This window comes from Cygnus olor, chromosome 3, assembly GCF_009769625.2.
Source record: "Cygnus olor isolate bCygOlo1 chromosome 3, bCygOlo1.pri.v2, whole genome shotgun sequence".
Classification (NCBI taxonomy): domain Eukaryota; kingdom Metazoa; phylum Chordata; class Aves; order Anseriformes; family Anatidae; genus Cygnus; species Cygnus olor.
The window spans coordinates 87,370,488-87,397,174 of record NC_049171.1 but is presented as its reverse complement, the minus strand read 5'-3'; the positions used below and the strand labels follow the sequence as shown (position 1 = coordinate 87,397,174).

The 26,687-nt window shown below is 37.4% G+C and overlaps 1 protein-coding gene across 1 annotated transcript in view; it reads right to left on the bottom strand.

The window, feature by feature from the left end:
* The window catches only part of BIRC6 (baculoviral IAP repeat containing 6), a 178,741-nt gene that overhangs the window by 141,328 nt on the left and 10,726 nt on the right, over positions 1 to 26,687 (bottom strand). Inside the window, exons 2-11 of the mRNA XM_040553622.1 lie at positions 22,818 to 22,999; positions 19,916 to 20,053; positions 19,313 to 19,506; positions 17,156 to 17,267; positions 15,767 to 15,849; positions 14,398 to 14,620; positions 14,138 to 14,298; positions 12,043 to 12,101; positions 9,322 to 10,719; positions 117 to 266 (exon numbers count right to left, since the gene is read on the bottom strand). Coding sequence (XP_040409556.1) covers positions 117 to 266; positions 9,322 to 10,719; positions 12,043 to 12,101; positions 14,138 to 14,298; positions 14,398 to 14,620; positions 15,767 to 15,849; positions 17,156 to 17,267; positions 19,313 to 19,506; positions 19,916 to 20,053; positions 22,818 to 22,999 — 2,700 coding nt within the window. The remainder of the gene's footprint in view (positions 1 to 116; positions 267 to 9,321; positions 10,720 to 12,042; positions 12,102 to 14,137; positions 14,299 to 14,397; positions 14,621 to 15,766; positions 15,850 to 17,155; positions 17,268 to 19,312; positions 19,507 to 19,915; positions 20,054 to 22,817; positions 23,000 to 26,687) is intronic.

Genomic DNA, 26,687 nt, shown 5'->3' with positions numbered 1-26,687 from the left:
ATAAAAAAAAAGTATAAAACAACATGCTATTAAATAACTCACAATCACTTCACCATGCAACTTCCAAGAATAATAAAAGCATTATAATTAGGTATGTTTAAACATGTACAATTTACCTGTAATGCCTGGACTAGAAGGGTTAGATAAGGGCTTGGCGCCTTCTGAAGACTGTTCTACACTTTTGGAAAGGGACCCATCTACTAGTATATCAGCTTCATCTATGTCATCACAGGTTCCTCCGATCTGAAGGAAATGAAGTTCTCCACCTAAAATCACCACAGACAATGAAAGAAGCAAATTTAGACAGGCATACAGTTAAACTTGATTCGTAAGACAAGCTTCCAGACAAAGTGCTATATGATTATGACTGTAATTATATAGGACCTGGAACTGGCATTATTATACATGAGAACTCATTTTGCTTTATTACTACGACATTTTTCAGGGTGACCTACCAAAATACTAACTTCAGTTGGGAATGTCATAAAGGGAAAGAAAATATCAGGGAAGAGGGGGATAAAAGGCAATTAACTAAACAAGTCCCAGTAGAAACCCCGATCGTAATGATTGCAATGCTTTCCATAACCCAAATCATGAGTTAAACAGAAAATGTTCCATCACGTCAACTAAGGCCTTCACTACTTGGTTTGTACACATTGCATACATTTCCTTTCCAAGTTCAATATCTGAGAACCGAACAAGTCATTTTCCCACTGAACTCTCCTAACTAAAGGGCTCTTCATATCTTTTATCAGACTTAGAATAACAATGCTGATCAGTACAACAGTCAGAACGGCAATTACAAAATATTCAGTGGACAAAATGTTTTGGTGGAATCCTTAAATCATTCAATGAAGTTGCCCATTATAAATGACAGAATTCATCTGTGCATATCACCGTTGGTAAACAGAGAAATCACTGAGAAAAAATGCTCAATTTTATGTAAGGTCAGGGAAAAATGTTTTTAACAGTTTCAGTAGTCACAAAAATCCTAATTACTGGGATGTATATAGAGAAAAAAAATCCTGGAAGGCCTTCCATGTTTTTTTTTCTGAAAATTGATAGCAGAATGCCCTTCAGCACCTGACTCGTTATGAAAAACCCTGTTAGGCAAACTATCCAGGTAAACTGAAACAAACAAACAAACTTGAGATAACGTAGGTAATAAAAATCCAAAATTAAAGCATAATCAGCAGGTACATGTTTTTCACTGGGGGAGCAGGAGGAAGTGAAACGCACAGAGATAAAGGCACAGAGAGAGATGGTGCAAGGTTTTACTGGATCTCAGTAAGAAAGGCCCATTAAAAATGCCTTAATAACATTACTGTTTTAACAAGACAGAATAAAAAGAGGACTATTAGAGCTTGAATCACCAAAAAGGAGGAACCTCCCAGCAGACAGTGCTACATGCTGTGGGAAAATCCATCTGGGGGTCAGAGTGATACTGCGTGAAAACAGGGTTCCCAGTGTCTGAAGGGACATAAGATTTACTATCCATATTTTTCTTTTCATTTTTTCTCTTTAAAACAGCTATTTTATTAAGCCACTAAGCCATTTGCTATTGGGCCTTTCTTACAGCCCAAGAAGCCCATACTGCCTCTTCTGCCCTCCACACCCCCCCTCCCCCGATGCAGAACAGTACATCAGTAGCAGATGCCAAGAGTGGAGAAAAAAAGAATAGTTCTAGTAAATAATGCTTAGAGTGAACTTCCTTAAGATTATATAGCTCACAATTATAGCAATTAAGTTTATATAGCTCACAATCATATAGCAATATAGCAATTTTCTTAAACAATGAGAATTAGGGACACGTTAAGAAACTCAGCTCCACTGGGTGATAAGCCAGACCTCAGTTCTTTCCCATCCTGTTTACTGTTCAAAGATCAATGATCAGAATGATCTCAGTGACCAAAACCTGAGAATCTCCTGTCCTGGAAATAAGCACAGCTGAGTGAAATGGAAGTTCAGACTGACCTGACCATTTGCCAGTTGTATGGCTCAGAGCAGGAGACAGACTGAAGAGCTTAGGGAAGTTGTGGGCTTGTCTAAGGGAATGTTATGCCAAGGTCTCTCTTAATCTGTAGATGGTTGGATTTGTTTTGTTTTAACCAACGATCATTTTGGAATTGATCATTAGCTAATGAACTGCCAATAAATTGCTAATTGCTAATAGTAGCAAGTACTGCTAATTAACAACAGCAAAAAACTGCCTTATGATTTTATCCGTACTACAAGAGGAAGAGCAAGTCCCAGCACTCTTCCAAGAAAAACTCTGTGCTAAACTTGAAATGTCTCACTTATTTGTTGTTTTTAAAAAGCTTCTGTAAAAAAACTTTATCATGAACATCAGCAATACAGTATTAGCCTATAAATTAATTAGTGCCTGTGCAAGCTTTCCAAAACCCTGCAGGTGGCTTTGCTTCTGTGTCACAAAAGAGGTGGTTGTTCTCACAGAACATCTGAAGATGACCTTCTGATGATGCATGCTTATTTGTTGTAGAGTTACCATAGCTCCTATAGTCAAGTGCCAGGAAAAAAGTCTGTACAGAAGTCAATGCTGATTTGTCATCCTTGCTTTATTTATTTACTTACTTACTTGTTTATTTGAGTTCTTACTGGCTCGTGGTACACACTACCAGACTGAAAGGGACTTGCTCATCTGGTACTTTCTAATTCTAGTAGTAAACATCGTAATTAGTAGTTTACCTGAAGACTTCAATGTTTGTATCACTTTTGGACAGAGATGACAAATGCTTCTGTTGCACTAGCAAGAAGACATTAAAGCTCACATTGACTTTCTCAGTGATCATCAAGGAGAATAATTAGAAAACAACACCACCATATTTCCTGAAAACAGCAGGTAACACATTTAAAACATGGGTAGAATCATAGAATATCCCGAGTTGGAAGGGACCCATAAGGATCATCAAGTCCAACTCCTGGCACCGCACAGGTCTGCCCAAAAGTTTAGACCATGTGACTAAGTGCACAGTCCAATCGCTTCTTAAATTCAGACAGGCTTGGTGCAGTGACTGCTTCACTGGGGAGCCTGTTCCAGTGTGCAACCACCCTCTCGGTGAAGAACCTCTTCCTGATGTCCAGCCTAAACCTCCCCTGCCTCAGCTTCACACCATTCCCACGCGTCCTATCACTGGTGATTAAGGAGACTAGGTCGGCGCCTGCCTCTAGTTTAATTCTGAATTGTATTTAAAATCTGTAACTTGCTCAGACTTAAGAACCTGGTGGGTTAGTTACACAAATGGAACGTAAAAATCATAAATCCATCCAAATGAATCCCAAGTTTCCTTCCATCAAACCAGTGATCAGTTCCAGGAAGGCAGTGTTGGCACAACTTAGAAGACATGTCAGAGATGAGGTCACTGCAGCCAAAGCCAATTTGGCAACGTGTTTGATACACTGAAGGTGTCCTGCATCCTGGCAGGAACTTGGAACAATGACACTGATGTTGACAGCTATCACGACACAAGCACACAACCAAACAATACCCCAAAGATAAAGGCATTAAGAATGCTAAGCCATACCACGGGCAACTAGCCACTAAACAACTTCAGTCCTTCTCGTCTCACCATCGGGTTGCAGAGGAAGGGTTAGTTCCCACATACTAGTTGGAAACACCTGAAAAATTTCCCCAAGAAAGCTTCCCAGAAGCCTCACTCTAACAGAATTTTCTCTATTCTTGGACATTTCAGCTGTAAAATTCCATCCTGGGTCATGAAAAAATAGAATGCAATTGAATAGAGACGAGTGAAAGTTACCATGCCAGGCAAGAAATAATTAAATGCATTATTATGGGAAAAAGGAAAATCAGCTAGCCAGCAGTTCTGTAAAAGAGGTTCTTGTGAGTCATAAGATAAACCCGATTCAGTTTCCTGCTCCAAAGTGCAAACATCCTAGTGTGTACATGCACAGACGGTATGTACAGAGCGCAGAGATATTAAATAGAAAAGAAGAATTCCTTTAAAGACATCTGTAGGATTACTGTGTCTGTTTTTGGGTCAAAAGCATGTGGACCTGAGAAGATCTTTTGGGAAGGGAGTGATGCTTTTTTTTAAAAAAAAGTTTAAAGTTTAAAGGGAAGTTTAAAACAACTGGAGGTATTGAGCTGATGAAAACAAATGGCTGGAGGTCCCCACTCCCTTTTTTGTAGGGATCTTTGCCATGTCAATTAAGGACAGCACAACTGACTCCAATCAGCACAGATAATACAGACTAGAGACCAGAAAAAAAAATTCATCAAGGACATTGTGCATTAGAACAAATTCTGTGAACAGGCTGTAACCTCTCCAGTGTGGAAGAACCTCAAAAACAGGTTGATCTCCTTCTGAAAGGGTAAGTGTAATTGATCCTGACCTTAAGATGATCTCCTTAGGATCATTTCCAACACTAATCCTGGCAAAAAACCTCAGCCCCTCCCATCCCCATTAGATCCAATTGCCTATGAAGGCAGAAAATTGAAAACACTTGACTGATTCCTCAACTTCAGATATGCTAATGTACAAGGCTGACAAAGCCTAGTGACAGAGACAAATAAGACATGAAAACAAAAACAGGAAAAAAAGCTACGGAGAGTGATAAATACACTCCATATAGCTCAAAAGCAAGAAGTTTGTTATAACTGAGTGGCACAAGATTTGGTGGCGTTCGTTCTCAAATGTGTGGAAGTGCCATCCAGTTCTGTCAAGCTTGCTACAAGAAATATTAGCATATACAACTCATTTTTGACAAGACCAAACAGTAGTCTGAAAAATCGTTACTTCCTCGACAAAGGAGAGTGACAAAAACTCCTATTATAACGCAGCACCGCAGGCAAGAACTTGGCAAAATTATGTACACAAAAAGAATGCCCCAAAACATGGCAAAACAGACATTTAAAGAAAAAAGTGCTTATAGATGAACACATAAAACAACTGCTAAGGTATTTATGTGCAGGATGAATTACATACAATGTTTGTGGTCTTCTACAGTTTCCATTTTTTTTGAGTAATTTAGAAAAAGACAATATCCACCAGAACTGATCCAATGTGCTCTAGAAAATATGGCGTGCAAGAAGCTGGTTATGCAACTGCAAGTGGAGCTGGGAAGCAACATAGGTAGAAAAGAGGATAATGCTAGAATAAAAAAACAGTAAAGTTCTTCCTTCTTATGATGAAAACAAGTAGAAACATTACTTTTTTCTTCCCTCTGCTTTTCCCCAAACTACTTCAATAATTAAACTGAAAATATAACTAAATTAATTTAGGAAATTACTGAAGAATCATTTTTTAAAACAATCAAATCAACCTTCTGTTGAGACTTTTGCTAGTTGTAGTGCAAAACCAAATACTAACATTTTCAAGACGAATCAATATGGAAGTGATTTACTGCAAAACCTTCGCTCGCTATGGATGTGTTAAAAGCAGATTTGTGAAAGAATTAGATTGCAAACTTCAGGTGAGCACAATCCAAGAATACTTCACTGACTTGAAAGTACTCAAGCACTCAAAAGCCACTATACAGATTTTAGCACCTACTTAATCATACAGTCTGAGTGAAAAGTACTTGCTTTATTTATCCCAGCAACACCCTGAAAGTTTCTACTTCTGAGACCATTTGATTTATTTGAAATGCCACCCCACTTCCCTACTTCATAATATTTCTTCAGAAGTATTCAGACCTTGAAGTTCCTAACATCGGTAGCAGTGAAAGACTAAGGAAACAACCCAAAACAATCCAAGAAAAGATAATAGTAGAATGTATGCTGTGGACTGTTTACTTAAGCAATTTTTGGTAGGCCTGCAATAGTTAAAGGAAAAATCATTAGATGAAAACAGATTTAAAGAGTGCAGTGATAACTGTAGCCCTTGAAATTTACCCATCCAAACCGAATTATATCTGGTCCTCTTAAACACCAGATAATAGAGTTCAAGTACCACTAGAAGGCCACTCCACTGCTGTCAGCCTGCTGCATAGCTTAATAATAAAGAATATTTTGGATGCTACTGAATTTAAGCCAAGTTACATATTAATGACACAATACAAAAACGTTTAAAAGCCCCAAGTGATAACAAAGCACTGCTAAGAGGGATATTAACCATAGTTTACCTTGGCCAAGGGTAAGAGAAGAAAGCAAAACACAGAGAGATTAAAGTCTACTCTTTGCTTGACAGAACTGGAACCAAGAATATACTTCAACACGTCGCCCCAGAGGTCAACTACAGACACTCCTTCACAGAGAAGCACCTGAGGCTGACACCAAGGTGCAATATTTTTAAGTGGGATAAGAATAATTATTCCCAACCCACAAAGATGGTTGAAGTCAAATGCAAGTCGAAAACATCTTTACATAAAAACACTCAAAGCCTGGAACACCCATTCACACAAATATATCTTTTTCCAGTTATATCTTAAGGGCAGCTACAGAGAAAATTATGATCTACCAAGGATGCTAGTACATCAACAAGCATCTTCTACTGGAACAGCAGAGAGAGTTGGCTTTTCTACATCCAGAACTTGGAGATGTTCAAGGACCTTCTCCCACCACCTAAGCAAGTAAATAGTAAAGAATATACCGCTCAGCCTATATTCTTGAACACTTTTCCCATGACCTCCAAGCATTTCCAGTGCACGTTTGTTCAAAAGCATTTACTTAACATTTTCACCTGCGTCACTGCACTGCAAGCTACTTGCTAGGATTAACATTCAAAACACTGGTGAACGCGGCCCTTCTCCTTTCAACACCAATCTTCCTTACAAGGTCTGAGTGCAGGCACATCCCCTACATGGCAGTTACAACAGAAGAGCAAAGACTGCAAAGGGATTTTGGAAGAAGCCTAAGAAAACTGCATTTAAGATAAAATAATGATAAATCTTTTTGGCCATCTGGCAGATAAGGAAGCAATTTTACCCACTTACAGTAGCAGGATTAAAGGATGGTTATGACTGAACGAAAGTTAAGGGAAATCTATTCCTTACATTGTTTTTCCATTCTAAATCTTGGTGTATATTTGAATAAGTTAAGTAAATAGTTGAGCTTTTTGGTTTGCTCTTTCTTTTAGTATTTCTGAGTTTTATATGGTACTTTTATTTATACTTAAGATCAGATCATTCTTTAAAAAGCTCCCAATTTCAGCATAAAATACTAGGACTCAAAGGTTTCAGATGTATCTTGTATAAGATCCTGAAATCCAGACTTCTAATGAATATTGGTCCCTAGACATTTGTGATGACTTTGTACTTAATTTCTCAAAAGTGAAAAAACTATACAAGCAGAAGCGACCAAAATGTGTGTGTGTATATATATATATATATATATATATATATATATAAATTGAAAACTTCTAGAGATATTTAAACAACCAAAATATTTTTGAAATTCATTTTAAAATGGTTGCAGAACAAAAAAACAAGTTCTAGATAGAGGCATGGTGGGTGTAAATCAAAGGCAAGAACAATCAATGAATAAAAAATTGAAAAGTTATTGAAGTACTATATTCAAAAGGGGAAATTTGATGGCAGAGGAATGAATGCCTGTGGTTTACAGGACCACAGAACAAAAAGAGAATCCCAGTCATCTTAAAGGCAGCAAGAACAAAAGAACTTGCAGGCAAAGGTATTTATAAATTACTAAATGGACACTATAGCACTCTCAGAAAAAAATAAAGAGGTTTTTACTGAAAAAGCAGAATGATGTCCTTGTCTATTATGAGGAAGACAAACTATTCTCCAGTCAGTAACAGAAGTGGTGATTATAAAGGCAGAAGAGACAAATACTCCTACACACACACAATAAATGCTCCCAGATCAACAGACCTGCATCTTACATTCGAGGTCCCAAAACAGGTTTAGGTAATACCAAACACAACAACATCATTACCATACACGCTAACACTGGATGGAAAAATAGCATGCACAGAAACAGCAAGTCCTTTAACTGTTGTCATTAGCCTTAAACACAAGACAGACAGAATAGATTTCATGTGAGAATTAAATGAATAGCAGTACAATCCTGTGGGAAAATGCTTAGCAAGGTTGTTTTTAAATGGGATTTGATGTTTGACCAGTAGAGGTAAAAACATGACATGTACATACATATATATATAAAATAATGATATATAATAAGAAATATCTATATGATACATACAGTTTTCAAAAGCAATTAATCTTTGGGTTAGAGCTCTATTTTAACTAGGAAAAAATGTGCATTATTAAATAAAGCTCACACAGTTCAATAGCTGTTTCTACCAAAAGAGGACAATGTAATAAATCCAAATGTTTCCATTGGCAATCTGCAAATATCAATACTAGTTGTTAACAGTCAATGTTTTCAATCATATTAAAATAAATATAAAGTTTCCACCGCCAAAACTCACAGTAGGTATGTGATAAACACAGAGTCCTTAGCAGGCAAAATTTTTACAATAAACTAGACTATCAGTTAGAAAAAACAAGTAGGCCTGATTTAACAGCCACTCATCTGAAGACTACATAATTAACATGATGCAACCGAGAAAGTATAAATGTGACAATTGAAATTCTAGAGGAGATAAAGTTCAACATGGTGGGAGTTCCTCTGTGATGTGTGAACCATCCCATCAGCTTAGCACTTAAAGAGACTAAGCATTTCCACTGTAGCTGCACTGGAGTGCAGGAAAGCTAGATAAGGACACGGGCGCATGGAGGAATTCAGGGTGGTAGGGGCAGGTTCAGCTCTTCTCCTGTGAAGCAGCAGTTGGCTGGACTTCAGTTAGGCTCCTCTCCCACCTGCCCTTTACCCCCCCAAAATGTACTGTGTTTCTTAAAAAGGATTTAACAATCCCGCATACATGGTCCTGGCTCTCAGAGTCAAGACAGAATAATTCCAATTGCAAAAAGGCCCGAGCAGAACCAGCAGCCCCATCTGAAAGTAGACACAATCTTAACTTATCACTGGATTAAGGTACAAAAGCATCACCTTCTCTACTGTCTTGAATATCTCCAATACGTACAGAAGACATTTTTCTGAAACACCTATCTCCAGAACAGAAATAATTACATTAAAAAAATCCTTTTGTTTTGGATTTAAGCAGATCTGTGATGCTACAACAACAACATTAACCAGTACACTGGACATATCCAAGAGTAATCCCCATTTTAGACATGAAAATCCACGTTTAAGAGGAGGAACGGAGCCCATGCTCTCTAGAACAAGAGTAAACTGTAGGTAAATTCAATGGCATTTGCCTATTACTATCTTGAAACTTAGAGCCTACCATCTAACGTTCTATAATACAATCCAAATACAGCAATATAAAGCATGAAAAAATTTTTTTAAAAGAGTCTTACCTTTGGTGCATGCACATAATCTGTCTGTGCCCGAACAGTATATCACAGAGACAAACATATCTGGTTCCTCAGTGCCCTCTTTTTTAGGTGGCTCCACTTTGGCCAGAATTTCGAAGTTCGAAAGATCTAGTATTTTTACATATCCTCCCTGAGTAGTTATTACCAGGTGCCCAAGAGTGGAAATCTCAGATCTTCTCTCTCTCCCACTGCCATTTTTAGAAGTTAATTGCATTTCCTCTACAGGCTCCTCACAGTCATCCTCTCGATTATCCAATATATCTGGTGGGAGCAAAATCATTGAGGTAATTGTGTCTTGGGGGTCTTTGATATGCTGGATTTTTACTGGTTCCTCCTCTAGAGTAACTATTCTAGTGGCATAATTCATTTTATAAAGCACTAGGTATCCACCGCTAACACTTCTCTGTTCAGGCTGAATTATTAAAGGAGTTGTTGGTACATCTGCTGGTGACTCATGTTGGATTACATCGATACTTGTGCCATTCACTACAGCAAGACTTGATTCTATTTCACCCTTCCTTCTATTACATAGTGCCGAATTTAATTTATTTAAATTATTCAAGGCCTCTACTTGATTTATTGCACTCAGAGATTCGACAGGACAAGTCCGCAGTCCTACTAACAAATGAACTCCATCTGCACAAGGAGTGATTGAATCTACACACAGGTTCTCCTCCTCTGCAAACTTTGGCAGACGCAGGCACTGAACCAAAGTCCCAGGCTTGGGAACCATAGAGCTCCACTTGTCCGAGTCCGGAGAAGTTAGGTTGGCTGCAGCATCTGCAAACTGCTGAATGTAAGTCACAGGGGGATCCTGCAACAGCAACTGTTCCTGGCTGTCCAGCTCCATTTCAATGATCTGTGGAACTGTGAAACCATCATCGTGCATACTTTTACTCATAATATTGTTCATCTGTGAAAAAAGTTTTCCTGCTTTTTCATCAGACTCCTTAATGCTGTATAGCAGCAATACAGGTAAAGTCCTCCTTACCAGAGGGGAATTCAGTTCTGAATTAGTGCAGGATTCATTGTCAGTTGATCCCTGTTCTGAGACACTCTCACCTCGAGTCCTGCTTAAGCCATCCAGTGACCGCTGAGAGTTACTGCTAACAGGAGAGGTAGCGGGTGATTTGTATGTTAAGAGACCTCCAGCTAATAAACAAGGAAAGGGAATGTTGTGTTGTTCCAGATGTTTTTCCTTCATCTTTTCACTCTTACAGTTGGCCAAACAGGGATTTGCACCAAGTTCTTCTAGATCCTTAACCGTGTCTTCCAGAACGTTTGCAACAATTTCCCACTGAAGTTTCTCAGGTTGCTGAAGAATGCTGAGAGCTGTTATATCAAGACTGACTTCCATAGTTTCTTTCTGTGATGTATGCCCTTTAAACAGAAATGATTAATGTAATATGTTTAAAATAAAAAGGAATCGCACTACATATATTATGGACTTATTCTCATAATTAAGGAAAAGTTTCTGCTCTACAGTTTCAGTATGTTGTAACATTCTGTAAGTTCAAGACTTGTTAGTCATGAAACAAAAGAAAAGGCCTAGAAACATTCTTTCTACATAGACTAATGGTTCTCCTGATTTTATCAACCAGTGATAGTAAAGAAAACAGGACAATAGCTCTCCCGATAAACAGTAAGACCTTTTCAACAATTATTTTACTCAGGTTAGACCACCATACTAAAACCCAACTAATCCAATCATTTCATTTTCTACCCTGTACCACCCCTCTTCCTAGACAGCTCAGCACCATCTACAATCTGCAACTCAGCAGATTCATTCTCCACTCTCAGCTGTACAACACTTAATTTCACTCTAAACTTTGAGTTACCACCACATAACAGACAATACAAAAGGCTCTCTAAGCTACTATAAAACACAACACTGTAAACAGTTCAGCTGGGCCTAATGAAATTAAACAGCACTGCAAGAATAACAGTGAATTGGAAGAGTTCAATTAAGTAATGCAAAAATTTAATTGATGAAAAATCCAGATAAGACAAGACTGAAGCATAAATGATAAAACATCATCTTCATAAATACTTGCGTTGAAAAAAACATCAAGTCTTTTTTCCCTTGTGTGTACGCACATGCACATGTTCTTTACTTCCTTCCCTGCTGCTCTTGACTAAGCTGTGTAAACGATCTAAGAAAAGCAAGCACGCAATCCTCCCACCCATCAAAATTTCTGGTTAGACCTCTAAGAAAATAATGCAAACACCATACATAGCAGTGTACTGCTTCCATTTGAAAGCTTTGTTCAGGATGAGAAAAAAAAGTAAATTTCTATCAAAGACCATACATACAGAGAAACAATCAAGATACAGGAACTTTCTCTAGCAGTCCTCTGAATTTAAAGGGTTTTGTGCAGCTCTAATTTGTTCCTGTTCTAAGTTAGTTCCTTTAACTTCGTTTGTGTGTTTTATTGACAGCAAGATAAGCAATGCTTGTTGTCAAATAAGACATTTATTAACCAAAGTGATTTTTTTTTCTCTCTCCTGTATCTACTCTCTCCCACCACACAAATAATGACTTAACTATTGACACTATTTTCCAGGTCATTTTTTTTCTTCCTTCCCCCCCTCCCAATACTATGAATATATATCCTTTGCTTTTGACAGGGATTTCTTAAGAGCCTGAGAAAAACAATTTTCTTTCTGACCTCTGAACTACTATACAGAGCAAACATAACCCACCTGTCACAGATTCTGATCTGGAATGCTCTTCACTGTCTGAATCCTCCAGTAGGTCATCACTGAAAAAAAAAGTATGAATGACACCATGTACACTGTCGCCGCATTCCTACTTTTCAATAAATTAAAAAAAAAAAGCTAAAAAGAATCAAATGTTGGTTATTATCCTGCGTTTCTTTTAGTCAGCATTGTATATCCATTGCTGAATGTCAGACACTAACATCATGATTTTTTTCCTCAGTAACTGAGCCAGTAGACTGGCTTTCAATTTGCCTCATTCTACTATTGTATTCCCCGTAATTCAGACATAAATTGAATGAAAATGAAAGCCAGTTCTCAGAAATCTTTCAGACAAACCACAAAAGCAAACAAACATTCAATACTTAGAAAAAACGACAACACCTTCTTCAAAAGTTCCTCAAAATAGTATCTGAAAGGTGGAGCTGCCAGACTGGTTTCCAATTCTACCAAGCAATTTTGTACCTAGCCCAGAAACTATCATGGTTCAGGGTAGTCCTGTTCCACTCACATGTACTTTCTCCCACAGCACAGCAGCTACCAACAACCATCCTATGAGCATCCACTCCATGGTTCAAAATACCTGAATAGATTTTGACTTCCTCAGAGCCCCTTCCTTAAAGAAACAGTATACAAACACCACGTTGCTTTAAAAAAATACTACCAGATGAGTCATGTTTTCATAGAAGCAGTTTCTGGTCAAGATCCCTCTTGAAGAGAAACAGGCCATTCAGTAGTTCTAAGAATACATGAAGCTTTAACCCATCTGGCTTTCCTAATAGAAGAAAATGATTTGCTATTACGAGACCTTTTCATACAGAAAGTACAGCAGTGCCTTTGCACCTTCAGGTATAATAACTCTCAGTACCAGTCAGATTGCCACATTTCAACAAACCGGATGCTTTCTCCTCAGGCCCAAGAAAAAGAGTCTTTTTAAATACAAACCTGATCAACCTTCACTTGAAGACAGCAATGATTCAATACTTCATCATCCAGCTTCCCCTTGGGTGGGAAAGTGATAGCAAACTTCATAAAGATTAAGTAGAGTGGAAGATGCTTAGTCTTGAGTAGCACCATTGTACTATCCATTAACCACCTATTAAAAATGGCTTAATTCTTTAACTCTCAAGGAGTTTACAGCCCTAAAGCTAGTCAGAGCCTAAGTTTCAGCAGCTGTTAGTAATGATTGGCTGCTAGGCCTACAGGCAGCATCCTCTAATGCTGCCCACGTTTCTACATATGCTCTTCAAAACAGCAAGCTTCATATTTGCTCTTCAGTACTGTAGGAATCACACCAAACTTAAAAAAAATGTATACTCCTGTGTGTGCAGCAGCACTGTTACTTTCTGATACTGATTTTTAAGAAGAAACATTCAGAAAAAAGAACCCACAAACACCTTTTGTCCTGAGATTTCCAATAATGATTCACTCTTTTCTTTGACTTTTATTAATATGAGAAAGGAGTTTCCAGTATCATACTGTAAGAAGCATAAATGAAAGAATATTGCTTATTCTCACATGGAACTAAGTGTCAGCATATACTCTAACTTGTTTAAAAGCTTGTGACAGGACTGTCTCATCGTTTAGAGTCTGTATGCATGCGTTAAAAGTACAAACGAAAGCAATTCCTACCACATCCACATAATTTATCTTCAGAATGACATAAGCAGAAATTAAGGAGAAGCAATCAGAAAAAAAACACATTCTAAAAGCCTGCAAGTACCCTTTGCTTTCAAAACCTGAAATACATAATCCAAAATTAAAATGAAAAGCTGTTCCTGAACTTGTATTCCTTGCTCTCTTCTGTCTCTGGAACATCAGCACAGAGCAGCAATAAGATTTGGTATCTCTATTAGTGGAGATTAAAAAGCTGAAACAGTGGGACTAAAATGGAACTAGCTTTAAAGATGGATTTTTTTTTCAAGTGTTGAACTGTGTACAGACACATAAGGATTAAAAAAAAAAAAACTCCATAAAAAAACCATACTGATTTTTTTTTTCACAAAACATGACTTAACTGAACAACATTTACCATTTACAAAGCAGAATTTCTCACTGCTAATTTGTTAGAGTGGCATACCTGTCTCCTTCTAATTTTGGTATATCTGAGCAGCTAGATGAATCTTCTAGCCATGCTAGTGTTGGTCTCCTTGAGTCAACCCCTGAGCTCTGTTCTCCTGATAACATAAGTTGCTGCACAATAGCTGGATCATATGCATTGATCTCAAATTTTAAGTGGACCTGAGAAACAACAACAAAAAGCGGAAGAGATCTTTGACGTGTATCAAGACATGCTTAATCAGAAGTAATCAGTTAATAAAAATTAGTTATATTGTATACCTTCATAAGTTTGGAAACATCCCATATGCAGATCTTTCCTCGCTTTGTTGCAGCAGCTAGAAAATGAGGGCAACTTCCAGACCCAAAGCAGGCTATTCTGTCAGTGCCATCTGTGCAGGGAAATTGTGCTGGACTTGTAGCCAGTGTGACTGAAAGAGGTACATTCTGAGTGTGCTCACCCTTGACAAACGGGCAGTTTGGGGAATGTCTCTCATGTTCAGACCTTTTCATATTAAAAACAAAACATATCAAAATTGATTTCTTACTTTGAAAAACATACACATCATATACAAAGTCAGCCCTTGAAGCCCTGTAACTGATCTATTTGAACTGTATTGTAGTCAAATATATAAGAAATTCACTAAAACATTTTTCCCTGCTATTTCTTAATAGCAAACTGTATCAAAGCCACTGATCTTTGTGTCTGGGTAGTCACATTCAAATGGAAGAATCTGTCCCATAATTAGTCCAAAAAATCATACATCAGAAAAAAACTTCTACAGACAGTAGCTCGTCACATTACCATGAATTAAAAAAAAAGCATACATTAGAATTCCAATACCATGAGGTATTATTATAAGTAGCCTTAATAAGAAGCTGCAATATCCCATTTTTATTTCTATACCCACACAAAAATGGAAATTGAAAACAGCCCTAAATGACACATTGACCTAGAAGCATAAAAAACACAACAAACTTCTAACCTTGATATATAACGAAGCAGAGACAGGACAAAGAGCAATTACACTACTCTAAAATGTCTGGAAATTAACAAGGAAAAGGAGATGGCGACTGTGAAACATCATGTTAAAAAGGAAAGTTTCCAACAAGTCAGGAATCTGATGCGTTGAAATAATGATTATAAATTACCAAATAGCCATGACAAAAATTACATTAAGGACATTTTAAATCAATATAAGATCCTGTATTTCTGTCAATATGCACCATTCTAGCTGATTCAGGAAACTAGTAATGGAGCTTGCAACTTTATGTAAAAGGCAAATACGTACTGCATGGTCACTGCAATTTAAGAACTTGGGTTCTTTTCACAGTTGTACAGAAGACTGGATTTAGAACCATACAAAGAAACGTTGGCTGCCATCTTTGTCACAAAAAAATTTGAAATGAAATAGCAAACCAGAATCAAGAAATTTAACTGCAATTTCTTGGGTTTTCGTACCATACAGAAGTTTGACGTAGCACAATAAAGTATTTTGTGATTAGTCCCATGAAATCATTCTGGAAATCCATTCACATCAGTGTAACTTCCTAAACTCAGAAATCCTATCGAGCTATGCAGACCTTTGTCCTCCAAGATTTCTAACATCTTCAGCATAAACCTGTCTACTTCAAATATTATTGAACTTACCAAGGTTCATCTGTAGGCTCCCAGCATACCAAACACACACTACAGGTAAAGCACATGGCTCTGTCATCTCCTGATGAAGCAGGCTATAAAAATAAGAAGGAACACTTGAAATTCATACAGCTATATAACACAAAACACTAACTAGGTAATCAAGTCCACTCCTTCTTCTAGTGGCATAGCAAAGCACAACATCAAATGTATAAAAGGACAAAAAAGTGGAAATATTTCACATAAAAAAATTTGATACACAACATTTCTACAGAAGAGATCCAGAAACAACACTTGTCCAAGCCATTGATTAAAAGCCACACAGAAATAGATGAGAACACAAGTGAACAGCTTCACTATTAAGACATTTTTTTCTTTGGAGAAAACTCATAATGTTCAAAAATTCTGCTGAGCTTCAAAATTTTAACTGTACATTTGCATGCTTGTAAAAATACAAGTTGAAAAAACATTTCCTATTATGTCTTCAATCTGCTGAAATATAAAGCATTCGATATCACTCCTCTGCAAAGATGGTTGTTACAAGCTGAAGTGACAGAGGAAAAGAATAGAATTTTCCATTCTCTTAAAATTTAGCATTTTCATGACTACTTTTCAAGTCACTGAGATACACTTGGGAACATGCAGATATAATTCTAACATTTTTTTCTTGTATTTTTCCTTCTGAACATGCTCTTTTCAAGAACACTTAAGAAAAACATTATCCATTTGCACCTATCAAATGTTGCGGATGACATAATAAGACAGACAATATGGATGTCAAACAACATGCACTACGTAAATCCATACCATACATAAGTATTTAACATAGTATTTTTTATATAAGTGAAAATAACCTCAGAAAATGAAAAAACTGAATAGGAAAGAGTAGTGGAGTAAAATGTTGAGGCTGTAATATTCAGTAAGCTCAATAATTTAGTAATGTGACCTAGGATTGCTGTTTGTTACAATATAGTTTTCTTTAAGTTCCACTGGGAAAATGTAGTTAAAAAAATCTCTGATGTCAGGCTTACTGCTCTTTCTGCTGCACTTGTATTGTAAAAAGCAAGAATATTTACTCAACAATCTCATGAGGAGAAAAAGAGATGCTGTGTAACTACCAAGTTCATCTTTATTGTTGTTATTTAACTCAGATTTATCTGATACTTATGAGCTTTTTATATGCTTAAGTTAGAACAATGTTTTCTGTGATCTATACAAGAAAGAAGCAACCTCAAGGCATGAAAATATGGAACAGCAAGAAAAAAAGAGCTGAATGACATTTTTTTCATTATGCTTTCTGAATTATTTTGGAAATCCATTAAGGAAAAAAAAATAAAGTACTTTTTTCCTCCCCAAACTGTCACTTAGGAGACAAACACTAAGAACAACAAAACCTTTTACCTGGTGATAGAACCCAGCTTGAGCCATAGGATCTGGCTGTGCCCACCTATAACCCACATGAGGCCATGAAGTGAACGTCTCCCTTCTGTTAGCTTCACTATACATCAAAGACCTAGAAAGGCAAAAAAAACCTACATTATCCAAAACTGCCAGTCAGAATAACTAAACAAAAACCAACAAAGCAAACTAATTATGAGACATTTTCAATGCTCTAGCAACTGTTAGAAATAACACAGGTAGTTATCAATAACTTACATTTAAAATAATCATTAACAGTTACAGAAAATTTACTAAGTTCTCTCACTTAGGTGCCTAAAGTGCCTCAGCAAAAGACCAAAAGCAGTACACAACAACCCAGAGGCCTTAAAAGTGGAATAAACAAAATAAGCTCCTGTGTAACTTACTTGGCCTAACTGCCACAAAGCATCAAATATCCAGAGTTTCTCTGCATTTAAGGAAGATTCAGAATCTAGCGCAATAGAACTACTAGAAAATGTGTTGTTTTTTTTTTTTTTCTTTTTTTTCTCGTTTTTTAAATGATGACTACTGTAGAAATTTGGGTTTATCAACTGAACAGGTAAGAAAATACATATTTTAAAATACCCCAAAGGGATATTTTAAGGTTGACTGAATACACGCAGTACAAACTTCCCAATGTTTGTCACTCACTGCATATTGTAATATTTGAGAATTACAAACTATTTAATCACAAAATCTGAAATCCTCTGTAAATGCAACACCTACAAGGAAAGTAAGCACCATTTTTCCCCACCTTCCCTGTTTAATTTCAGTGCATATCTCTCATTTGAAATAGCACATAAGAAACAGCTATCATCTTTTGGTTTTCCTTGACTAACGTTCTCCAGTATCAACCCATAATTCACCATCCTGCACAGAAAGGTACATATGGCTGGAAGAACTAACACTGTTCGATGGAAAAAAGTGCCTCACTTCTTGCTTCTTCCCCTCAGTGCCAAGAGTTTCTTGCTGCCTTGCAAGAGAAGGGATATATGAAACATTTCCCACCAAGGAAGTAAACTATTCTTTTAACACCCATTAAAGGGGTGTCGTAAGTTGACATTAAACCGTCTTCATAAACTGACCTCAGAGAGCTCTAACCAACAATACAATACGGCAAGGTAAAGGTAGACCTGGAGGTTTGAGGGGGGGAGGTAAGAGATGCAATCATATATTTTTTTTCTTAATTATTTGAACTGTAACATATAATGATATACTTGCAAAATAGTATTTATAAAGAAACTTTCAAGAAGGCATTCATTTATAGACTTTGAAGATTTATCAGTATTCTAACTAGTCTCAGCTTACGAAGGTTAAAATAATAGGTTACTCACTTACTTACACATTATCACTTGGATCAGAAAGAGATGAAGCAACAGTCTATGAGGTAAATTTTCTCTGATCCCAAACACATAGCAGGTGACTAGAGAGTTCAGAAGTTGCATTTACACTCAAAGGTAACAACTTCCTAAACTTTATCCTCTAAAACACAAAGCAAGGGCATAACTCCTTCCTGCATGAAGGAAAAGGAATTGATTTCATGATGCAGCATAGTGTGTATGCTCTAACTTTGGTAGACAAATGTGTGCACTCTGTGTTCAAAAGAGGCATACATCAGCTCTTAAAGCCATGCAGTTTCTGAATATCTTAACATTGCAGCCTCCTAAGGTTTATAATACTAGCTTACATACAGCCAGTAACTCAAGTAACTAGTCACGTGCACTATGCTGTCCAGCAACAACCATAACTAAACATTATGAAGAATAAAACGTGGATGAACACAACATATTAACATGTTATATATAGCACCACCTGGGGACCTTAACTTTGGGCTGCATATGTCACCTTTCTGAACATGTATTTTGGGATTAAGAACAAAATGAATTCATCTGACGTGCACTGAAGTCAGAATCCAAACATAAGCCTTCTGGTACTCAAAGGTTTCTCTAAGTTTAGTAATAGGTACAGTGCATTTTGCATTAAACAGTTGATTAGCTGTATGTATAAGAGCAAGAACGTACAGAGCAGGACTAATTCCTTTTTTTTTTTTTTTTTTCCTTTCAGCAAATAAGGTAATTTTGGAGCTTATTCTGATCCAACTAAGGGGTCAAATTCATCATTTATTTTGTCTTAACGTACCTGTCCACAGATCGACCAGGTCCCACACCAAGTTCTGGTCGTGCGCTGGGTAAGAGGTAAGATAACCTATCCATCACAGAGGATGCTACAGGTAAGGCAGCAATATTTTGATTTATCTTCTTGAGTTCATTTACAATGGCACTGGCGACAGACTTCAAAACATGATGAGGAAGGTGGAACGTAACCGTTGCCCACTAAATTAAGGGGAAAAAAAAAGTGCCCAGGTAAATTCATTTTAAGATTTTAACATCTACACAACAAATAGTTCACAAAGGTGTCAAAAGCAAAACCAAATGCACGTATTGCATTCTTTCATGATTTCAATTACTTTAAGTAATACAAAAACAGACACACAAAAGCAGCATGGACATAATGCAAGGAAATTTAGTGTCTTCAAAATGTTAAGCTTAGTACCCTGTTAGTTTCTTGCTTAATAAGTAAAATTTCACTCACAAGAACTAAGGAACACATAATTTCATACATTTCATCCTCTCCAAAATAAATCCATCGCACTAATTCAAGCACTCTGTATGCTTCGATAATGGTATGCAAGCAAATTTGAGTTGGGAATCCATGCTAGACAGTAGGAAAACAAATTCTCACCTTTGCAACTTTATGATTTGCTGCTGTTTCATGTGAGGTATTTTTTAAACCATCCTTCAGTTGTGTGATGAATAAGTCATATCCCTCTGTGCTAGAAACATCTACTTTTTCTATGCAAGCAGATAACAGCTGCTGAGCCTAAAATGCAGATGTGCAAGAGCAGTTAGCACCCACGTTGAATAGCTACAGACGAGAACTACAACTGTTTCGTTATTCTGGGAAATGCACTTTGGCACACCTAGTTTGGTGTATGTTATATCAGCATAATCCCATAGAAGACCCAAAGTTGAGCAAGTAGTTCCAGATTTTAGTTTGTAGCCCAACCAATGGATAAATATCTGCAGTAATTTCAGTAATTATTGCAAGTTCCCTCAGGTACTGTATTACCAAATGTTAAACAAGTCAGTCACATAAACAATTAACACATCACATATTAAAGCCAAGCAAAATAAAATCATGTATTACCCAGGGCTTTTCATTCAGAATGATTCATTCACTTTCAGGGACAAAAAATGAGTCCACAAGTTTTGACATTTTTCTGAGTATCTTTATATATAAAGAAAAGTAACAGATGATACAGAGCAAAACAACACTAAGAAAATTATAGATAAATTACTTACGATGCTAGTATAATAAATTAAGCTGGAAAATGAGGCAGAAAGAAATGGGCTGGTTTTGAAATCTAGAAAACTTTTACAACTCAGAACTAATGGAACTAGAAAAGAACACTGTAAACATCCATTTATACAACTTCTTTTTCTTCCATGTCCCATTTGTTTTTGGTTTGCCCCACTGAGTGTTAGTTTCATGTCCACAGGTAAGATTTAAAGGTACACCTTTTGGGCCAAGCACAGAGCATTCTGTACCTGTTGTTAAGTAGGCTACATCTGAAAAACAGTCAGGAACTGCTCCAAACAGAATGGCCAAATGGCCGCTTGGTTACAAGCTTGGGGAGCCCAGGGGAGAAGAGCAGAATAAGGCCACTCAGCCCCCTAGCTAAGCCTGTGTCTGTTCCTCAGATTTCCATGAAAGTACTATGTACGTCTCGTACTTCACAAATCTCTCACAGAAGATAGACAGTCAACAGATGAACTGTAAAAGCTGATAATTTTACAGTGTTCTAGGGAGAAATAAAAACAGCATAAAGGCAATATCACAACTTGTCAATGTCGCCTATTAGAAATGCACACACAACGCATTGCATCACCAGCAGACCGATCTTAAAGAGCAAAGATTTGCAGAGAAGTTCTAGACTAACAAAAAATAAAGACTCTTGCTTGGATAAAGGTTCTTAATCTTCCTGTGATGAAGGAATTGGACTGATGCATTTGAATGATGTTTAATATCTGCTAAAACTTTCTGAGGTCCACGTAACTCCTGTTTACAATTATAAGTAAGATCTGAAGACTGCTAATAAAATTTCTCCCACCTTAGCAATTTGGTCTTCACCTCTCCCAGCCTGTTCCTACCGAACTATAATATTTTCCAATTTCTTTCTACAGCAAGGACCTGTACAGAGAAATGCTACTATCTTAACCCTGAAATAAGGGCCTGCAATTTTTTCTTTAAAACCAAAAGAATCTTTAGCTAAAACTGATACAAACATAGTTGGTATTAAACGGTGAGACTACAAACCAATGACAGCAAAACTTAGAAAGGAAATGCTGACCTGTCAGCCTCTTCCTATTTAGCCACACACACCAAGATTTCGTAGGTAACCACAAAGGGTCTAAAACTGATGCCAGTGGCAGCAAATGTGAGGAACCTGAAAAGGTCTCTGCAGAAACCTCTGTGAAGTAACAGTTTATTGCTATTACTCCTACTAAGCACCTACTATTCAATACTCCAAGAGCACAAAAATGTCTGAAATCATTGCTCTGGCTAAGTTTTTGTTGGTAGTGCATCATTCAGTAAAAATTTATCCCGTCACAAAGTGCTTTAAAGATTCAGAATCCAGATCCAGTAGTCCAGGTTTTTTCTTGGTTTTCTTTTTCTCTTTTTTTTTTTTTTGACTGTATTTTTGGACTGTATGTACTAGTCTTAATATTAGCATTGGCAGATGCTCTATGCTCTTCCCAAAGAAAGAATTTGTCTTGCTTATAATTTGAATTGTTGCACAGACTTATATCCCTTCTCTATTACACAGGTGAAAGCTACTTTTCTCATCACCAAAGGCCTTGTTAGCTATCTTGTATTAGGTAACATAATATTAATGTACATACGACCTCATCTAATAAACACTTCACTAGCTGAAGGTAAACCAAGCAACATACCACCTGAGCAATACACCTAAGGGAAAATGTATCCATTTGATTCCCTTGCAGTGGTACTACATGGTTGGTTATATTGTCTCAAACCAGGTAGAATCACAAAGAATGTTACTACAGCTGTAGGGGTCCAAACATTAAAGGGAAAACCATTTTGCAAGGAAAAAAAATGTTTTGTTTTTTTTTCACATCAGGCCAACTGACCTAGTTTGAGAAATTAAATTCCAACATTAACTTTTCACATGTACCAACATCATATTAACTGCTCTTTTAATTGACATTTTTCCTTGAAAGCCTGTATAAAAAACAATCAAAAAAGACCAAGGATGCTAGCAGCCCAGACCAACTTTTAGAAGAGCATATACCATACATAAGCACTGACAATGCTCTGGAAATGAGTCCTTATTTCTGATCACTAAAGTTCCTTTGTTTGAAATAATGTGCTCCTGATGAGGCAAGGCATCATTTGTTTGAGATAGGAATAACCACAAGAAGCTATTGCTCTACGATGGCCAATAACTAAAAAACTTAACCATTACACACTGTTAACAGCACACTAGAAACTCAGGGACAAACATATGGTTTCAGTATTTCTGACAGTTATTTACATACTTTTTTTTCCTCCTGTATCTTACCTCTGTAACCGGCAATTCAAGCTGAACCACGTCATCTTGTTTTGAAACAGGTGTTTGCAGAGCTGTGTCTAACAATAAGATGCCATTGAGATCTTTCCTACATCCTACTGCATAATCGTCCACAAAGATCACTTTATCCACAGCAGAAATATACTGACATTTCACCCGTCCACCTGGTTTAGCTGTAAAGTGAAAGACAAAAAAAAAAAGTCTTATTAGAAACAGCTTTTATAAGAGACCTATAATATCTGTTCCGGAAAGTAATGTAACACACGAGCAAAACCTCTGCCTCCCAAGATAATCAAAACTAGCATATTAGCTACTACAACACCTTTCATCAAAGTTTCACCCTGCCTCCACCTGTACATCGTCAGAGACACAAGACAGATGTGTTCTTCAAGACGTTAAGATAGTTTATTTCTGCTCTGCACTGCATGCACAATGCCAGGGAGAGGTCAGCGATGTCTGCCAGGGGTGGCTGTCAGCAGATGTAAACAGAGGCTGTGGCAATGGGCACGAGCCCAAATGTTTAAACACTCGATGCTATCATGTGTCTAAGGCTGGCTGGATTGTAAAACTAAAGCTATGTAATAGGCTACCTGTGTAGGAAGCAAAGTACGTAAATTCATTGAAAATGTACGCTGCTGCTACATAAGCAGGCTGTAAACATGTTAAAAGCATAGAGACACACCATGCAAAGGGCAAAGCTGAAACCTCTGGATGGGCAACATAGAGCTCTTCTTGTTGCACAGGAACAGGAGTTTCCTTAAATTTTCTGTTAGGCAAGTCCTGTCCCTGTTCTCCTCTTTCTTCAGACACTAGATGCTGTTTTTATTACAAATCATTAAAAAAACATAATTTTGGTAGACAGCATCCAGATAAAGACAACTACAACCCCAAATTCTTTCATCTTCACGCTCTGATACAGATAAACAGAAATTAAACCTTCTCAAATGGAGGAAACATAAATCTGACCACACTGCATTTGCAGCATCTTCTCTCTAAAACAGTGCAAGAATAAATGTCAGCTGCCCTCGTCACCAAATTTTCTGAAACAATGACTCATGCGTACTCAAAATATAGGACACAAAATACAGGCCTTTGTCTGCGTGAAGTATACTCAGTTGTAAGCATTGCTATAGAAGTCAGAAACACTTGAAGAGCCACAGAATCACTCGATAGTTGAGAAGCTGTTGGTCCTACCTCACCTTTAAAACAGGGTCCTTTTGGCAATAGGCTGGCATTCCTCACATAAGAATTTCTACGGACAACACAGCTGCAGGCAAGGAAGTAAGTCCTTCTACAGAAAAATAATGGTTTCTACAAAAACTCAAATATAAGTTTTAACTTCTTTACAAATACTAGTCTTAAGGATGTACTGGAAAGTATTATATAATTAAATGAAAAGTATCTGCCCTAAATGAGAAACCTTCGTAGATTAACACAGAGTTTGCAGTCTGTTCAGTGTTATCCACGTGCCAGATCACAACAGGACACTTTCTTTAACCCATCACTTCTCTCCTCTTCTTTTTAGAGAAGATGAAAAAAGCAGCTCACTTTTTCAGGCAGTGCCAACAGCACAACCACTTCTGATTTCCTATCAACCACAGGAGTATGGTCGTGCTCTACGAGTACGAGTTAAGCAGTCTGTAGGAGCCCTGATCCCATATGGCTTTTAAGGCTAGATTTGTTTTATTCTTAAACCATTTTTGCAGAGAAGATAAAGAAATCTCCTGTCTGAACCACCAACTGGCTAACAAATACCCTCTGTGTAAGCAGTCCCAATTTTACAAGACAATGAAGATTACTTACGAGGCAGACAACACGCCTAATCAACACACTATTTTTACTGTTACGAAACAAAGCAAAACTTTCTAACTACTGCCCAAGTCCCAACAGCTGTGATTCTCACAGGGCTTCCGAATACTTTGGTTATTTACATGCCAGAAAGACTTTGGCTAAACTATCTCTAGAACATTATTTACGGTTGGCAGCTGCATTTTATTTGAAGCACGTAAACCCCAAACAAGCTACCTTAATCTAAGCCTAAGAAACTTGAAGGAAACGATGCCATCGGTGTTTAGCATTGTTCCAAAAGTCAGGGAAACACATTCTGCAGTCATCTGGCTTACAACGTGAGTAGCCTCTGAACTGTTGTACAACTCTGCTTTTCAGCCTTAGCACAAGTGGATCGCAGTTCCTCCCAACATCTCTGGCTTAGCTGTCTAGGATTAAAACCACCACAAATCACAAAGAAATTGTTAAGCTTTTTGTCAGTTCCTTTAAGGAAACCTGGCTGCTAGCACACTGGAAGTGAGATCCCAACAGCACATTAAGTTACGGAATGTCACCTACAGCAGCATTAGAGCCAGTGACCTGAAGAGCTGAAACCAAAGCAAACAAACAACAGATTGCAGAAATGAAGAATTTGAGAAAGGGAACATTCCCCTCCACCTTCCTTGTGTCACACAACAGTACAGAACAGAGACCTGCAATTTCCTGTGCTCAAAAATCTGACCTACGAAAAAATCTATTATAGAAAACCAGCTTGTCTGTAGAATACATAAGGATCTAAGCAACTTCTATTGTGCCCCCTTGTCTGCAGACATTACGATGAACCAAACCAAATTTGGCCTTGCTTTTCAAGGAGTAGAACTAAAAAGCCTCTCTCAATTTCTCTGCTTATAGAGAGTTTTAGCCCCAGTGAGGCTACAGCTCAAAAGAAAGTGGCTGTTACATGAACACACGTGGCCACCAACATGAAGAGATGCACGTTGCTGTTGAAAGTAACACCTTTTGACTTTTCTAATATTGAAAAAAAAAAAGTCAAGCCACCTTTAAGACTGCTAGCCAGGAACGGCACTAAAACATACAACAATTAGTAATTCTCTTGACAGGACGCTCCCAATGCACAGCATGCAAAAATAAATAAATAAATAAATAAACAAAACACAAAAGATGTCTAAGTTACAGCCAAGTAGGACTTATCTACAGCTATAAAGTGAGAGCAGTAAATGCATGCATCATAGCACTGATTTCATAATGCCAAGATCCAAGGCCAACCACCTACAGGAACATCCATCACTTCTACCTATGGATGCAGCAAGGCCTTCCGACTGGGAACTCCAAGTAATATTTTTGGAGAAATACAACTCCTATCAGCTCAGCAAAACACACTTTATGTGCACCGATAACATTTTTTCCACTTCCAATCTAAACTAAAACACCCAAACAAGATCCCAGCACCCCCTTCAAAATACTGCAGCCATGGGAATCAAACACATAAACGTTCAGAGTTCAAAAGCTTTGCCTGTCCTTTTAACCTTGCATCATTAGATTTGAACATCTCAAGCTATTTAAGGGCAAGAGAATCCAAAAACTCAAGGGAAGAGAATGGCACAACTGCAGAAGTCCTCAAAATTTACTATAAGAATTAAAAGCAAAACTTTATTTTCCCCTTTGTATCGTCAAGTGTAGATGTAAAGCTTTAAGTCTAGGAGATATTATCACTCATGGTAATAGGCTGTGTGAAACTCTCCTTCCACAAGCCAGGTTAATGGACAGTAAAACAATGCTGTCCTTTAGAGACAAATACGCTTCTTGCCACAATGCTGCTCAGCTACTTTTCACACATTTATCACAGGTACCTAGGATTAAGAAATATATATGTATCACTTTTAATAATTTTTTTTTACTAGGCAAGTGCGTTTCCTATTGCCTCTGTTTCACATAAAAAAAAAAAAAAAAACAAAACACCTGAACAATCCAGTTTGGAAGTACAGTATCTCATAGGCTACCTAAGTAATGCCAGTTCGCCAAGCGAAGTGTATCACAACATTTACAGGGTGCAGAAGTTCTACAATACAAACA